Source organism: Abramis brama (assembly GCF_963993115.1).
Source record: "Abramis brama genome assembly, chromosome: 24".
Lineage (NCBI taxonomy): Eukaryota > Metazoa > Chordata > Actinopteri > Cypriniformes > Leuciscidae > Abramis > Abramis brama.
The window spans coordinates 3071185-3087923 of NC_139986.1; the positions used below are offsets into that span (position 1 = coordinate 3071185).

A 16739-nucleotide genomic window follows, 5' to 3' on the forward strand; every position below is an offset into this window, starting at 1 on the left:
TGCGCCGATCTCCTCGCAGCGCCTTTCTCACTGGACGGAGGCGATTGAATTGGCCTTTATGGGTCTTCACTCCCCGGCGGGCTTAAAGGTGAGATATTATGCCCCTTTTCACAAGATGTAATATAAATCTATGGTGTCCCCAGAATGTCTGTGGAATTTCAGCTCAAAATACTCCCAGATCCTTTATTATAGCTTGTCAAATTTGCCCCTTTTTTGGTGTGAGCAAAAACGCTCAGTTTTTGTGCGTGTCGCTTTAAATGCAAATGAGCTAATGCTCCGCCGCCTCCATTCAGAAGAAGGCCGATCCTTTACAAGAGCTTCGGGTACAATAACAAAACATGTGAATAATCTCACTCATCCAAAATCTCAGAAATAACCAGTAGCGGAGTGCAGCCTTACAGAGAGACTCAGAAAGAGGTTGCAACTTTAGACGCACCTGGACGTTTCTGAATGGTTGGATACTGGATGCATTTATGTTGTGGAGTTACATTGATTTATCTGTTTCTGGAGTATTTCCGTTGAAAATAAAATCAATCCACTGCTTTCTCGTCTCATCTGAGGCTAGGACTCTAAATAGTGTTCGTCTGTGCAGCAACGACAGAACAGTTTGCATGCTTTGCTCTAACTTTTGCTATTGCTTTAGAACTGGTCACTGTTGACGCTTGCTGAAACCAAATGGCGGCGTCGTGGATGGAAATGTGATTAAGGGGCGGTAATATTATAACAAGATCCCCTTCTTACGTCAGAAGGGGAGCGAAATCTGTTCGGTTTATTTTTTGACATGCTTGCAGAGAAAGGCTTAACAAAACAGTTACTGAGTTGTCACTTTTCACGTTTTCTGGGTTGGTAGATGCATGCGGGACCCAGTTATAGCACTTAAACACGGAAAAAGGTGATATGGGTTATGCAAATAACCTAACGATATTACACTGTTGCATTTAATAAAGGTGACAGACCAATCCCTGGACATCAAGCTGAAGATGGCTGAGCACCTGGACCAACATCTCCACAATGATAACTTTAAGTAGGCAACCTTTTAATTTATGCATAAATATAAATAATGCATATTTCTCATATTTCTTAAATATCTTACTGATATTACACATCAAGTTCCTAATGTTAAGTACACAGTCAGGATGCCAGCAAAATATGTGTCATAATGTAAATTCGTATAGTAATAGCATTTAATTTTCTCAGAAAGAGAGTGTGGTGCACCCAAAATAAGTTAATTAAATAAGCACATTATTACACTAACGTTTAACAACCATAAAGTGTCACCATATTTTTTATCATCATTGTGAACTGTACAACTACAGTTTTATCTGTATTATGTTATAACGTTTATAATGTTTGGTTTGACGAAGTGTTTGTATTAGGCATATCTTTCTTTAAAATACTGCTTGTTTGAAAAATTAGTTATAGGATGTAATAACATTTAAACAATGTTTATGTTGGTGTCCAAGTACATTTTTAGACATGCTGAATGTTTGTTGCAAGATTAAAATGGACATAACATAAATATTTACTTGGTGTATTCGGTCAAGTGTATTTTTGTGATTGACTTTTATTTTGAAAAGACAGTAACCTCCAGTCATTTCCGGGTTGTCAGTCCGTGGACGTGCATGATAATTGTGTGATGAGACACAGAAAAGGTGAGGCTTCTTCTGCATGAACTTCACATTTGTGTCTCTGTGTTGTGACGCAGCTAATGTTTATTTTTGTCTTTCATCTTCCTGAATGACAGATAATGCGCCTTTAACTGTGTGCTGACATGTAGCAACTAAAGGAGGTTTGTTCTGTCTCCAGCTTTGATTTTGTTGTCATATAGACATTAAGACATACATAATATAATACAACAATAATTTCAGAATATATATAGATTATTCAGGGTATTACCATCTCTTTAGACAAATTGCCTATCATGGTAATTCCTTGATATTATAGTAGGCTATAGTATTTTGCAGTACCCATGCAAATACCATGGTACATGAAAATTGTAGTAATTTACTGCAACCCACAGTTTTACATTTTTATGTCATCACTGTACTAGAGTAACACTCTAGTGCATTTTCCTAAAAAAACAAAACAAAACACTGTTTAGATGATAAAATGTCGTTCTCCTCTAGGTTTTCGACAGTAAGCCATGGATCTGAGCATGAAGTCCTTCGGTGACCCAGAAGAAGTGTGTGTGTTTCCATCAGCTGGCCGTAGCACTGAAGAACAGGCGAGGACACTTGATCTACACACATCAGCTGCTGCGTTTGATCTGGGTGAGAATGCAGGAGTTTACGTTATACATTAGGCATACAGCATTCATTCACTACTGTATGATAAGCACAGTTTGATTCTGCACTGGCTATTTGTGAAAAGTCTAAATTGCCTTGACTTTGATTTTCATTTTTCCGTGTGCCTCAAAGTAGTGCTGGGTCAAAGAAAAAGTTCAGCGAAAAAAATGTGCAAATAAATTTATAAAACCAAATTAATATAATATTTATTTATTTAAAAAATAAAATAAATAAATAACCTAACGATATTACAAAAATTATGACCAAAAATGTATTCACCACTTGATGGAAATAACATCACAATATTCATTCCCATCAAGAGGTGCATACATTTTTGGTCAACATTTTCATCCTGGAATATGGCCATGATGTGTCTTCCTACACGATTGCTTAAGAAATTAAATGCTACACTGTCCATCAATTATGATTAGAAGAACTGTTGCCAAACATATAACATGCTAGAAACACAACAATCACTGCAATAATGATCCAATATTGACTGTTAAGCATTTGCCTATTTACATCCAAACAGCGACTTTTATTTTTGTGCTGGGCAGTGTATATATTAGTTAGGAAAGGAGTTCCTCGCTAAGGGAACATCATATTTAGGGGTCCGTGGCATCAAAACCCCTGGCCTATAGAGTACAACTGGATTCCTGTTTTATCCGACCGTTTTATGCTGCAATCCTGCAGCTATGATATGTAATCAGAAACACTCTTATTGTTTACCTGTCAAATATATTGAATAGATGTGTGTATTTGTTGAGAGAGACAACATAACACAATCATTTTCCTTTTCGAATGTCACCACAGACGAGCACGCGAAGAGTGTTTCTGCCAGAGCGAGGCCGTTTCAGTGCTCTCAGTGCGGGAAGGGGTTTTCCCGTATTCAGCATCTGTCCGAACATGTGCGGATTCACACCGGAGAGAGGCCTTTCGAGTGCTTGGTGTGCGCAAAGACTTTCACCCGGGAAAGAGACCTCAAGACTCACCAGATTGTCCATACGGATGCAAAGGCCTTCCACTGTACGATCTGTGTGAAGAACTTCGCCCTGTTGTCCTCCTTGAGAAGACATCTGCGTGCATTTCATCAAGGTACAAAATGTTGAGACTGCAGACAATAAGAGATTAGATTCTATGATTTTTCCATAGTTTCGGGGTGTTGTTAGGCCCAAGAGAACGTGGACTGCTAAAATCCCCTTTTACTGTGGATACATACTGTAACACCAACTATGTTTCCATCCAAAGTTGCAACGTTTCCTGATCACATGATCTGTTGAGGCACTTTTTATTGCGCATTTATTCAGTAAATGTGTTTCCATTGCAGTTTATGTGCATGTCGTCTTATCTGATGAAGTTTTTTATGCACATTTTTAGAAATTATGTGCATATTGCCATTTCCATCCAGCGTTTTTCATAAAACAGGCGGATGGAAACATAGCTACTGTAACATCTACTTAAAGTCTCCCTGTAGTCAATTTTATCCCTTAAAACTCACCTTTGATCACCAAAATTACATATTTAAATGTTTTTTCCTTCATGCCTTAAAATAGCTTGAATGGAACTCTACACCCTTAGTTTAATTTACATTCAAGCTATTTTAAGGCATTAACCCTTTAGAACCTGAAGCTAAAATATGTGTTTTTCACATATTTTGATTTTTTTTACTGAAAAATCTTCATGTGCATGGTGTCATCTTTTTCAGAAAAAGATTAGCTTTCAACAAATTACAGTTATTGACCATTATTGTGTGTGGTGAGTTTATAAATAGAAAAAAACGAGAATAAATTTACTGATTTTATTTAGAAAAAAACAGAAAAAGGCGGCACGCACACATACACATGCACTCACCACATGCTTAGATACGTGAACGAGTAACGGCCATCCGCCTCCCAAGTTTCATTAAAAATCATCCCAATCCCCTCTTCTGCTGTCTAACACTTCTTTTGCCATGCATTTGTTCGTTTCTTATTATTTTATGCAATCCAAAACACTCTAACCTGCCGCGCGTCGTATCTCTCTGTTCAAATCCTTCCTTCCCGCGCTGCTGTCATTTGCAAACAGAAAGCATGAAATTACCGTAATAAGCCGTATATTGCCGAAAAGCGCGTGTTGTCTACTGTCAGGGGCAATTTGAATGGTTTTGATAGTGCAAACGGTTGAAGAGTTACGGTAAAATGAATACAGCTTGCTGGTATGTGTCGGCGACGACACAGCCGGTTCTAAAGGGTTAAGAAGGAAAAAACATTTAAATGTGTAATTTTGGTGATCAAAGGTGAGTTTTAAGGGATAAAATTGACTACAGGGGAACCAAAGACAGTCTCAAAAACACAGTTTGAAATCACTGATGTTTCTGACGTCACAAACTACCTTGAGCCCCGCCTCCACTCACTCACTCAGCTCAGAGATCCACTGGTTGACGATCACACGTTGATCTGATTGGTTACAAGGTAGTTTGTGACGTCAGAAACACCAGCGATTTCAAAGCGTGTTTTTGAGACTGTCTTTGGTTCACTGCAGTTTTAAGGAGAAAATACTCAGCAATGCTGTCGACTTATGAATTTACACATGGTTTGTCTTAAAGCAGATTAAAAACACCACATAGACACATAAACAACATTAAAAGCTGGATTTTCACCACAGGGGGACTTTAAGGTTGTAAAAAAACACCTGAAACCTCTGTGGGTCCTGGCAGTTTATTGGCCCATCCAGTCAGATTTGATTACAATTTAATCTAGTTACATTTCAGTTACATAATCCAAATATAAACACAGAAATCAGTGCTTAATTTAGATTGAATTCACTTTATTAAACCTTTCAGCGATAACAGTCATTATATTATACATTCATTAAAGGCCACAATCGCAAAATAAAACCTACCAGGGTAATCGGTGTTCGGTAAATCATCATCATGCAGGGGCTTATTTTATAATATTGATAGGCAGAGATTTTGACCAATCAGAATAAAGCATCCTCTCTTTTTGCAGGTCAAGATGTTAGTACGGAGGGCAAGTGCTTAATTTGTGTTGAATGTGGGAAAAACTTTGCCTGTCAGCTTGAGGAACATGAGCTGACACACACCGGAGAGATATCCCACCGCTGCCCTGACTGTGTGAACAGCTTCACACGGTCTCACCATCAGACCCTCTCTGAATCAGACGACGTGAACCATGCAGACGCTCGTGACGACGAGAGGCCTTGCACTTCTGTGGTCTCTGAAGATCTGCACAAACACTTACAAACTGACGCACTTAAGGACAACATTGAATCACACTCTCTGGACCTTGTGGACAGTATTGAGAGCGAATCATCTAATGAACACGATGCCCAAACTCAACAGAAAGTGTCTGAGAGAGCTCCATCTCCTTCACCTGAGCTCTCTCGGGATTCTGCACTTTCTGCTGAAAAGAGTGAGTCTAATAAGTATATCTATGTATAGTTATGTCTAACAGAAACCTTACCATGATTATCATATTCTGCATCCCAGTTCGCTTACTTGCCCGGTCCCACTTTATACTAAGGGCCAGATTTACAAGCTTGATTCAACACAAACCCTCTTTTGGTGTTAAAAACTACTGTCAGGATTTACTAAAGACAAGCAGTGTAAAATTAGCGTTGAAAAGGCGTGGACAGGGTTATTTTAGCGGCTGACCTTGTTGCATATGCATTTGTAGGAGTTTCCCTTTCAGACGCAAAATTAATGGGAGGAGAGTATTTAAATGAATCACGCAAGATGATTTACTAAGGTTTGCGCTAGTCAATTTACTGGTGTTTGCTCCATTATTTACCGCCCAAAAAAGCATGTTTTAAACCAGACGCTAATTTGCGCTGCTCTTGTTAGATTGTGTTGGTGATTATGGACTGCGTCTGTGTTCTTTCATTTGTGCGTTATTAGTAGATCACGAGCAGAAAGTGGAATTGCACTACTAACTAACACAACCAGGCCCCGCCCCTTTATTCTGCATATTAATTAGTTAAATGAGGAATATTATGACCTTTTTTCATGCTCAAACAGCAACATTACACAGTAATGAACGTTGAAAATGTAAAAAAATACAATAGGTCCTCTTTAAATATATATTTTTCATCAGATAAGATATTTATTATTAGTAAAACCCCTTTGTTTCAGGGCATCTCTGCTTAATCCTTCGCACATCCGCCATATTTGTAGTTCTTTTCATTCATGTTTGTAGTTCTGATCCAAATCCTCATCCAAATGGGACATAGGCAATATTAGCCGTTAGAATAAGCATGGATCCATACTTCGAAAATCTACCAGAAGTAATAGACCAACAAACTAATAGTCAACAGACTATGCTTTAGGACGTTATTCTAATCTCACTTAGGGTGGATAGTAAGCACTTTGGGATGCAGTTTCTACCAAAATATAATAGCATAAGCCAGCTTGAAATCTCATTTTCCATCCCACTCCACATATGCTATTAACATTGCGTCATTTGCTCTTCTAGGCACTGGAACACGTAACCGTCTTCAAGAGGAAGAGTTTACTGCTCTCCAGCAACTTCACGAGGAAGACAAGCCACACCAGTGCAATCAGTGTGGGAAGAGGTTTCATAAGCAAGCAAAGCTTCGGATCCATCTGCGCGTTCACACCGGAGAGAGGCCTTACCAGTGCTCCCAGTGCGGGAAATACTTCAGTCAAGCAGTGAACCTTAAAAAACACCACCGCACTCATCACACAGAGGAGAGGCCGTACCAGTGCACGCTCTGTGACAGGAGGTTTTCTCTCTCCTTCTCCCTGATAAAGCATCAGCGAGTCGCTCATCCAGGTGAGGATGGAAAAACACCTCCTGTGAGGCTTTATGATGGCGCCATCTCCGTTTCAAAGGTTACAGATATTAGTTAATCAGGGATTTTCAAGCTTTTTAATGCCACAGTCCTCTAAATATGATGATCCCTGCAAGAGTCGCCCTTTCTGAAATATAAAGAAAGACACATTTGTGAAAAATATATCTATAAAATATTTACTTTCTGTTAAGTTTCTTCTTTTTTTGTGCTTTTTATTTGTTTCTAGAGTAAATGAAGAGTTCAGATGCAAAAGTGCCGTCTGAAATTTTCTTCTAGAATGATCATTTTTATCAAGCTCGTATATATTAAAGTTCAGTAATTTCACTTAAATGACTATTAATAGGTAATTTTCATTGCCATTACTGAACTTAAATATACGAGCTTGATAAAAATGATCATTCTAGAAGAAAATTTCAGACGGCACTTTTGCATCTGAACTCTTCAAATTAATTTCTGATTATAAAACCTATTGTTATTGTTATTATTTGTAATAGTTTTCCATTTTTACACAATTTTAAACATTTTTGAGGACCTTCTAGCACAGTGGTTCTTAATTTCTACTTGATAACATATTTTAGAGCTTGGCGTAACCAGAAAAATGTATATTCGTTATAAAAACGCCAATGCCGTTTTCATATTTTAATAATTTGCATGGCTTAACCAGGTCTAAAAAAAACAAACTTTTAAAATCAGGCTACCTAATTTATCCATGTTTTTCAAGACAAAACAATGTCTAAAAAGCAGAAAATCTTGATTTTTAGTTGTTTTAGTTTATTTAAATGCTTTAAATCATCTTTTAAGTCATCTTTAGGCCCTCTCCTGCTTGAGAACCCCGGAGTTAATTAACCAATAGCATTGCTCAATACAATATGTCGTTGGGTTTGCTGTTTACATCTGTTTCTTTTGTCTGTCATCATTGAAAATCCTGTTGGTTTCTTTCTTTCAACAGAACGTTTGAGTGTTGCTGAAAGGAAGCGCTTTACCTGTCCGTACTGTGGGAAAATATTTGGACGACACCAAGATATGGAGCAGCATAAACGCATTCACACCGGGGAGAGACCGTTCCGCTGCACTGTGTGCAATAAAAGTTTCAGGCAGCGTTCAGTGTTGATCGTGCATAGGAAAATTCACACTGGAGAAAAGCCTTTCGAATGTTTCGTTTGCTTCAGACGGTTTTATGGTTCGGGGGATCTGAAGACTCACATGGGAACTCACACTGGCGTGAGACCCCACAGATGTCCTTTGTGCTCGAAAAGCTTCCCTCGGCCCAGTAGCCTGCAAGCACACATGCAGTCCCATCTGAACAAGTTGCAGGAGCGAGATGTTCTGATCGCCGACGCGGATGAGCTCGTTCCTAAAGAGGGGGAACAGGGTGAAGAGAGTGACGTGGAAGATGTCTGTGGTGTTTCTGTGTCATCACAGCTCTCAGCAATGCTTTCTGGGAACCCTGGAGCTTCGGTAGACAGTATGTTCTCTAGTTGTTTTGGCAACACTTAATAAGGTTCATTAGTTAACATTAACTAATAATGAGCTGCGCTTATACAGCATTCGTTAATGTTAATTTCAACATTTACTAATGCTTTATTAAAATCGTGTAAACATTAGTTAATGCACTGTGAACTAACCTGAACAAATATTGAACAGCTGTATTTTTATTAACTTATGTTAACAAAGATGAATAAATACTGTATTGCTCATGGTAAGTTCATGTTAGTTAATACATTAACTAATGTTTAATAATTGAACCTTATTGTAAAGTGTTACCGTTGTTTTTTTATGGCCAGTTTATGTAGTAACATTGTGTCTTAATATAGCATAAATGCATAGTAATGTGTCTGGACATGTTTTGCAGAAATGAGCACAGGGGATCATCTATTAGAGACTGGGACAGGACTCAGTCCATCAGTGAGTGAAGACCATGATGCTGATCAGAGCTCCAGCTCAGAGCTGACAGATCATCCGAGGCTTTATCATTGTGCCATATGCAACAAAACCTTCTCGCTCGCAATTTCCCTGAAAAGACATCAGCTTATATTTCATCCAGGTAGGAGGACCTCCCAGGACACATTACAATATTGGCTTTTCTTTTCTTGAATGAAGATAAGAAATACATTGTGTTGTTCCACCCTTAAAGGGATAGTTCGCCCAAAAATGATATTTAAGCCATGATTTACTCACCCTCAAGCCGTTCGAGATGCATATGTCAATCTTTTTTCAGACGAACACATTTTCAGTTATTTTAGAAAATGTCTTAGATCTTTCAGTGGTTATAATGTGAAGCAATGGGGTCCAGCAGATTCAAGTCGCAAAATGTGCATGCATCCTTCACAAAAATAATCCATCCGGCTCCAGGGGGATAAACGAAGGCCTTCTGAGGGTAATCCGTGCAGTTTTGTCGTAAAAATATACATATTTAAAACTTTATAAACGAAAATAACTGGCTTCCGGTGGCGGTCGGTGCGCGTTCATGGAGATGGTTGCTGGCATATGACGTAGGACGTAACGCAGGAAGCGTCGTGACGTAGACCGAGCGTGACAGCGCAGCCAGAGAGCCAGTTCGCTCTACGTCACGACGTCATTCATCTCCATGAACGCGCGCCGACCGCCACCGGAAGCCAGTTATTTTCGTTTATAAAGTTTTAAATATGTATATTTTTACGACAAAACTGCACGGATTACCCTCAGAAGGCCTTCGTTTATCCCCCTGGAGCCGGATGGATTATTTTTGTGAAGGATGCATGCACATTTTGCGACTTGAATCAGCTGGACCCCATTGCTTCACATTATAACCACTGAAAGATCTAAGACATTTTCTAAAATAACTGAAAATGTGTTCGTCTGAAAAAAGATTGAAATATGCATCTCGAACGGCTTGAGGGTGAGTAAATCATGGCTTAAATATCATTTTTGGGCGAACTATCCCTTTAATAACTACATATAAACTTATATAACCTTCAGAAATAACCTGATGTAAAATTCAAAAAGGTAACCGGGTATGCTGATATTTCCACAAATATCCACTCAATAATTCCTGTTAACTTGGCTAACACTTGGTTGAATTTAATGAGAAAAAGGCACAGATACTTGTCTTTGGAGAGTTCACTTCCTGAAAACATAAAATAGTTTTGCAGAACTGTTTTTTTTTTAAATAATACTACAATATTGTAATGGGATGAGTGATTATGATAACAGGGTTGACATCCGTTTCATAGTCTTGGCACTAAAAGATTTCTAAGAATATCCACTTTTCAAAAATCATTTGTTTACTATAAAAAAATCCTGGTAGCAGGGTTGACCTTTTAATAATTGATGAATAATATTTTTTTTGGAGAGTTTATTTCCTGAAAGGATAAAGTAGTTTTACAGAATTGTTTTCTATAATACTACGGTATTGTAACAGGGGTAAGTGATGATGGTAATAGGACTGACAGACATTTCTTAGCCTTGGCACTAATAGTGTTTATTTAGAATGTAAAAAAAAGAAGATATTTCTACAACTATGCATTTTTCAAAAGTCCTTTGTTTATGATAAAATATCCTGGTAACAGGGTTGACATTTTAATTATTTGATGACAAAATAGGCGCAGATACTTGTGGTTGGAGAGTTCACTTCCTGAAAAGATAAAGCAGTTTTGCAGAATTGTTTTCTATAATACTACGGTGTTGTAACGGGGGTGAGTGCTGATGGTAATAGGATTGACAGCCATTTCTTAGGCACTAAGAATCTGACACTTAGAATGCATTTCTTATTTCTTTGGCACTAAAAGTGTTTATTAAAAAAAAAAAGATGTAATTATATTTCTACAACTATGCATTTTTCAAAAAATAATTTGTTTACTATAAAATATCCTGGTAACAGGGTTGACATTTTAATTATTTGATGACAAAATAGGCACAGATACTTGTCCTTGGAGAGTTCACTTCCTGAAAAGATAAAGCAGTTTTGCAGAATTGTTTTCTATAATACTCTACGGTATTGTAACAGGGTTGAGTGCTGATGGTAACAGAGTTGACGCAGAAGCTAAGAGTTTTATAGTGGTTTTGATAATATGGATCCTCCTTTGTCATTTGAACAGATCAGCATGCTGACCTCGAGGGCAAGTGCTTCCCCTGCTCTTATTGCGGGAGGAAGTTTGGTCGACGCCAAGGCTTGTTACAGCATGAGCGGATTCACACGGGTGAAAGACCCTTCAACTGTCCCACATGTAACAAAAGCTTCCGTCAGCGATCAGCTTTGGTTGTGCACATTAAAACTCACACAGGAGAGAGGTCGTTCCTGTGCTTTGTGTGCAGTAAGAGCTTTTATACCCCTGGAGACTTGAAAAAACATCTGGAAGTTCACACAGGAGTGAGGCCACACAACTGCCCTGTTTGCTTCAAGGGGTTCGGGCGGCCCAGCTTCCTCCGAGCTCACATGCGAATTCATGAAAGTAAGTTTGACGTTTCTCACAAATGTCAGTCCTCAAAAATCGTATTTTTCTTTTAGTGCAGGGCAACGATTAATCACATCCAAAATAAAAGTTTGCGTTTACATAATATATTTGTGTGTACTGTGTATAATTATTTTGTATGTATAAATACACACACACATATACTGTATATATATTTATATATAATTTATTATATATATATATAAATAAAAAAAAAATCTTAAATATATGCATGTGTGTATTTATACATAAAAAATAATTATACACCGTACACACACATATATTATGTAAACACAAACTTTTATTTTGGATGCGTTTAATCGTGTTTAATTGTTGCCCGGCAGCACTACTTTCTTTATACGTTTTTTTTTGATGATTAAAAAATTTTTTTTACGGATTATTTTCTCTTTGTTTTCCAGAAGCTTCCACAAAGAAGCAAAGTGGAGCGGAGAGACCAGCAGGTGGACCAAAAGTGGACTTGCAGGAGAAGCCATTCGAATGCTCTCATTGTGGGAAAAGATTCAGTCAGAATTGTATGTTTAAAATTCACCTGCGGATTCACACAGGAGAGAGACCGTACAAGTGCTCTCAGTGCGGCCTGAGCTTTCGCTGGAGGAGAAACCTGATCGCCCACCAGAGCGGCCACCCGGGCCAGAACCCGCTCCAGTGCTCGATGTGTGACGAAACCTTCCTCTCTGAAGCAAGTCTCAAAAAACACCAAGATGCATTTCATACAGGTAAGACGCTGTAAGGGGTGGCTAGCTATCAGAAGCATGTATACCATAAAGAAGTGTTGTTTACGCATTTTTAATGCTTTGAAATAAATATTTCTTTTTTGAGGCAAAAGACATGTTTTTTTCCCCAGTCTTTATACATTTGTTTAGGTGACTTAAAGGGATAGTTCACCCAAAAATTTAAATTCTGTTATCATTTACTCACCCTTATGTTGTTTCAAACCTGTATGAGTTTCTTTCTTATGTTGAACTAAAGAGAAGATATTTTGAAGAATCTTGAAAGTTCTTGAACCAGAAAGTTGATGGCAAGTCATCGACTTCCATAGTATTTATTTTTTTCCTATTATGGAAGTCAATGACTATAAACACTCTTCAAAATATCTTTCTTTTAGTTCAACCGAAGAAACTCACCCATACAGGTTTGAAACAACATAAGGAAGAGTAAATGATGACAGCATTTTCATTTTTGGGTGTCAGTAATATGTCACCTCGTACATTTTTGGAGTTGAGGTTATAAAAAAATGAATGCCTGATGGTAAATTTCTTACTGAACGTTTACTTTAGGAGTTCTTCAGTTTCTCTTTGATTCACATAAAACAAATATTTGCATAATGCATTATTTTGCAAAGTACATTTTTGTCTTAGATGTGGTGCTTTGCAACTGTTCATTTTCTATCTGTGGCAAAAAATGTATATAGGTTACACACTACACTGGAATTACAATCAATGCATCACAAGCTCAAATGTTGCATTTCTGACAAAACGTCATCAGAGGTTATAGTTATTGAATAAATATAAATTATTTACATTTACATTTATTCATTTAGCAGACGCTTTTATTCCAAGCGACTTATAAATGAGAACAATAGAAACAGTGAAACTAACAATAGGACAACAATATGCAAGTGCTATGACCCCTCCCAGTTTAATCTAACGCAGTACGTGCACTTTTTTTTTTTTTTTTTTGATAATACATAAAGAATAGAAGATAAAGTGTTAGTATTAATGGATCAAGTGTTGCCAAAAAAGATGTGTCTTCAGCCGTTTCATGAAAATGGTCACGGAGTAATTAAATTAATTAAATGAAAATGTTAATAAATATTTTATTATTAACATTGTATGTTATAATTCCAGGGGTGTCTCACACATGCAGTTTGTGTCTGAAGACGTTTACTCAAGCGGCTGGCCTCAGGAAACATGTGCGCTATGTCCATGAAGGAGAACGACCTCACAAATGCTCCGAGTGCGGGAGAGGATTCGTCAAACTTTCGGACCTCGCACGTCATCAGCGCCGGCACCATTACGACCGCGGCGATGAACTCTTCCAGTGCTCGCAGTGTGAGCGCAGCTTCAGTCATCCCAGCAGTCTGGTTCTGCACCGACGCACACACACCGAAGAAAAGCACGAGTGCCCTCAGTGCGATAAGGTTTTCAGTCAGGCGGGACACCTGAAGGTCCACCTGCGGACTCACTCCAAGGAGAATAAACCCAAATTCGAGTGCCCTGAATGTGGGAAGAGTTTTGGCCAAGCTAAAGATTTGGTGGTCCATCAGAGGGTTCACACCGGAGAGAAGCCGTACCAGTGTCCTCAGTGCAAGAAGAGCTACCGACAGTTCGCGCATTTATCTGTACATCTGCGAAGTCACACGGGGGAGAAGCCTTACCAGTGCCCCATATGCCTCAAGTTCTTCGCTCATTCATCATCCATGAAAAAACACCTGCGTGTAATGCATGCAGGTATTCTGTCGTCATTTACACGCCTTCATGACATTCAGAACCAGTAAGACTTTCTATTTACTGTCTAAATTTAACATGAATGTTTTACAGAGGGGAAGGATTTACCTGCAACAAAGGAGGTTGTGAAGGTCACCGTTGGCGTAGGCCCTTCTAACGCAACTGTAGAAGTTAAGCAAGAACCAGAGTCTGGTGATGAGTACGGTGAGTATGGCTTAGGTTATTATAAACAGCTAATTCAAAAAAAATATAATGTGTATTTCTCTTACGTGGTTCGATAGATTAGAGAAAGTAGCCACCAGCCTCTCCTTCAAAACCAATTAAATGTGTGGTCATAAAGATGGCGCACACTTCTGTGTATTCTAAGAAACATTTCGCCTTTTTCAGCATTTTCATCTAACTATTGTACTTTTTGGCTACAAGAACACAAGCTTCATATCCATAAACAGGACTGACACCATATCAAACACTTCTTCTTTGTACTTTGGAAATAAACTCTGCATCATGCACAACTGATTTTGTTTACAACTTGTATGGTCAAATTTGCACTCACATTCCCAGTGAAAGCTTGTAAAAATAAAAATAAAAATAGATTTTGAAAAAATTCAGTGTTGAAATTTGCCTTCACAGACAATCAACATGTCAAATTAATAGGGCTGCCCGCGACTAAAGATTTTTCCAGTCGACTAGTAGTCGCTCATTTAAGCCATTAGTCGACTAATCGCACTTTATAATAATTTAATTACTAAACCACAATGAGCCTTTAATAAAGGCTATATATAGGCATAATATATAGTCTAGCTTGCAGCAAAGCATGGCACAAGTTGATTATGAATGTGTCAGAAAAAATAGCAAGGAGACATTTAATAAACTAGTGTTTTCTGAGTCCGTGTCGGGTGCAAAGATGAATTTGACGATGCTGACTCGCCATCTCCGCATTGGAGGAAATGCACCATTCATACGGATTACATAATCAGAGAGTAGCCATTTGTTTTATTTGAATTGGTTAATTTAAAAGTAGACATTTCAAGCTTTTTATAGATAAAGTTTCGAATGACGTATTACTCTTCTCTATATGACCAAAAATGACGACGTTGTTATTAGAGGGAAAAATTGCAAGTGATTGTGCCGATGCCTCCATGTCATACCGTATTTCTTTAGCTTCCACACTCTGCACTAACACCTAATAATAGCGCAGTTATCTAGGTTAGCATTAGTGCGAGCAGTAAACTTGCTACAACTTTAATGTTTCAAATGATTAGCCATATTTGAGGTCGGTAGTCGACTATTACGGGGCAGCCCTGCAGATTAAAATGACTGAAATTATTACTTCTTCCTGCAGTGTAACTACACTGGTATGTTTTTGCAGAATGTCAAGTGAAATCTGAAGAAAACTGCTTTGCTATAATGGATGACGTGAAGGCTATTACGGTCTCCTCAGCTCCTTCTAGTCCAGTCTCATCTGAGACTTTTAAAAATGAATGATGTGGATGGAAACCAGGGCTTCTCACCTTGCCAAACATCAGAGCACATTGAAGAATCTGCAGCATTTATTAAGGACTGCTAGTAATCCTGATGCCAAAAAAGCATTTTTTAAGAAAAGAAATTGCATTCTACACTCAATCCAGAATCCGATCTTCATCCGTGAAGACTCGAATCCTCTTCATTAGAGAGGTGGTATTGAGTGAGACTAAAAACTTTGATCAAGAATTTGACACGACACCTGTGGAGGTTCAGTGAAGATGATGGAAAACAATCCCGATCAGTGTTCCTGATGACAACCGTCCAGTCTGAATAACTTTATACATTCGGGAGGCCTCAAAAATGACCTACTACACATTTTTTGTGAATTTGTTGATGTATACATAAACTTTTGCCAAATAGGAGATCTTCGCCAAATGTATACAGGAGAGAAGCCTTGACGTTTGGCATCTGCTGTGAGTAGAGCTTCCATCAGGGAGAAAAGAGAGGAATTTCCAGCACTCAGACTGGCTAAATCTTGTTGAATGAACATGCAAAAAGGACGTTGATATAGTAGAGGGTTCTTCAAATCTTCTCTTGAGGTTCCAACCATGATCAAGCTCACCTGCCTGTAATTTTCAAGTAATCTTTAGACCGTTATTAGCTTGTTCAAGGGTGTTTGCATCTGAGCTAAACTCTCTAGGAGAATTGAACAAGCCTAATATAGTACGAAAACTTTAATATCACGTTCCTGTTACGAAATATGTGTGTCATTCTACACATTTCCTGACCTTTACATATTCATCAGTTGAATTTTTAAGCTCAAAGCTGTATTTAATACATTTTACTGTTTTTAAATCCATTCCACAGATTTTTTCCTCAAAAGTCAGTGTAGAAAATGTAAAGTCTGCAGATTCGGGATCTGCTTAAATGCCATGCAAGTATACAGCCACCAGCTCATTGCATTAATATTATAATGTATTACTTTGACCACCAAAGTTCTTGTAATAATTTGTTTCTTTTATACCTGACATCTCATAATAGATGTAAATAAATGTTTAAAAGAGTTCAAATGTTTAGTCTTGAAAAAAAAAAAATATATATATTTTTTTTTGTGGTAACAGTAACAATTTTAGGTAACACTTTATTTTACAGTGTCCTTGTTACATGTTACATGTACTTACCATATTAATAACAGTAAATGATGCATAATTACATGCATCTAACCCTCAGCCAAATCCTAATCCTACCCTAACCTTATAGTAAGTACATGCAGTTGCTTATTA

At 38.0% G+C, this 16739-nt stretch overlaps 1 protein-coding gene across 2 annotated transcripts; it reads left to right on the plus strand.

Annotated features, from left to right (window-relative positions):
• The first annotated feature begins 1588 nt into the window (after nucleotides 1-1588).
• On the plus strand, nucleotides 1589-16520 carry znf271 (zinc finger protein 271). Of its 2 annotated transcripts, none has more exons than XM_084102510.1 (13): nucleotides 1589-1652; nucleotides 1745-1789; nucleotides 2127-2270; nucleotides 3099-3380; nucleotides 5273-5695; nucleotides 6755-7075; nucleotides 8044-8559; nucleotides 8947-9138; nucleotides 11171-11524; nucleotides 11944-12261; nucleotides 13393-13995; nucleotides 14086-14196; nucleotides 15362-16520. In XM_084102510.1, exons 3-13 carry the CDS (start codon nucleotides 2144-2146, stop codon nucleotides 15475-15477), a joined length of 3363 nt encoding a protein of 1120 aa, XP_083958636.1. In that variant the 5' UTR covers nucleotides 1589-1652; nucleotides 1745-1789; nucleotides 2127-2143; the 3' UTR covers nucleotides 15478-16520. The 2 variants fall into 2 exon arrangements, with proteins under 2 accessions (XP_083958636.1, XP_083958637.1); XM_084102511.1 differs by having other exon boundaries at nucleotides 15335-15456.
• Nucleotides 16521-16739: the final 219 nt, after the last annotated feature.

What these genes read in the sequence shown, in the direction of transcription:
- znf271 (XM_084102510.1), top strand. Translation starts at nt 2,144, where the DNA reads ATGGATCTGAGCATGAAGTCCTTCGGTGACCCAGAAGAAGTGTGTGTG. An exon ending in TCAGCGAGTCGCTCATCCAG is followed by an intron (nt 7,076 to 8,043) that starts GTGAGGATGGAA and finishes TTCTTTCAACAG; the next exon opens with AACGTTTGAGTGTTGCTGAA. An exon ending in AGAGTCTGGTGATGAGTACG is followed by an intron (nt 14,197 to 15,361) that starts GTGAGTATGGCT and finishes ATGTTTTTGCAG; the next exon opens with AATGTCAAGTGAAATCTGAA.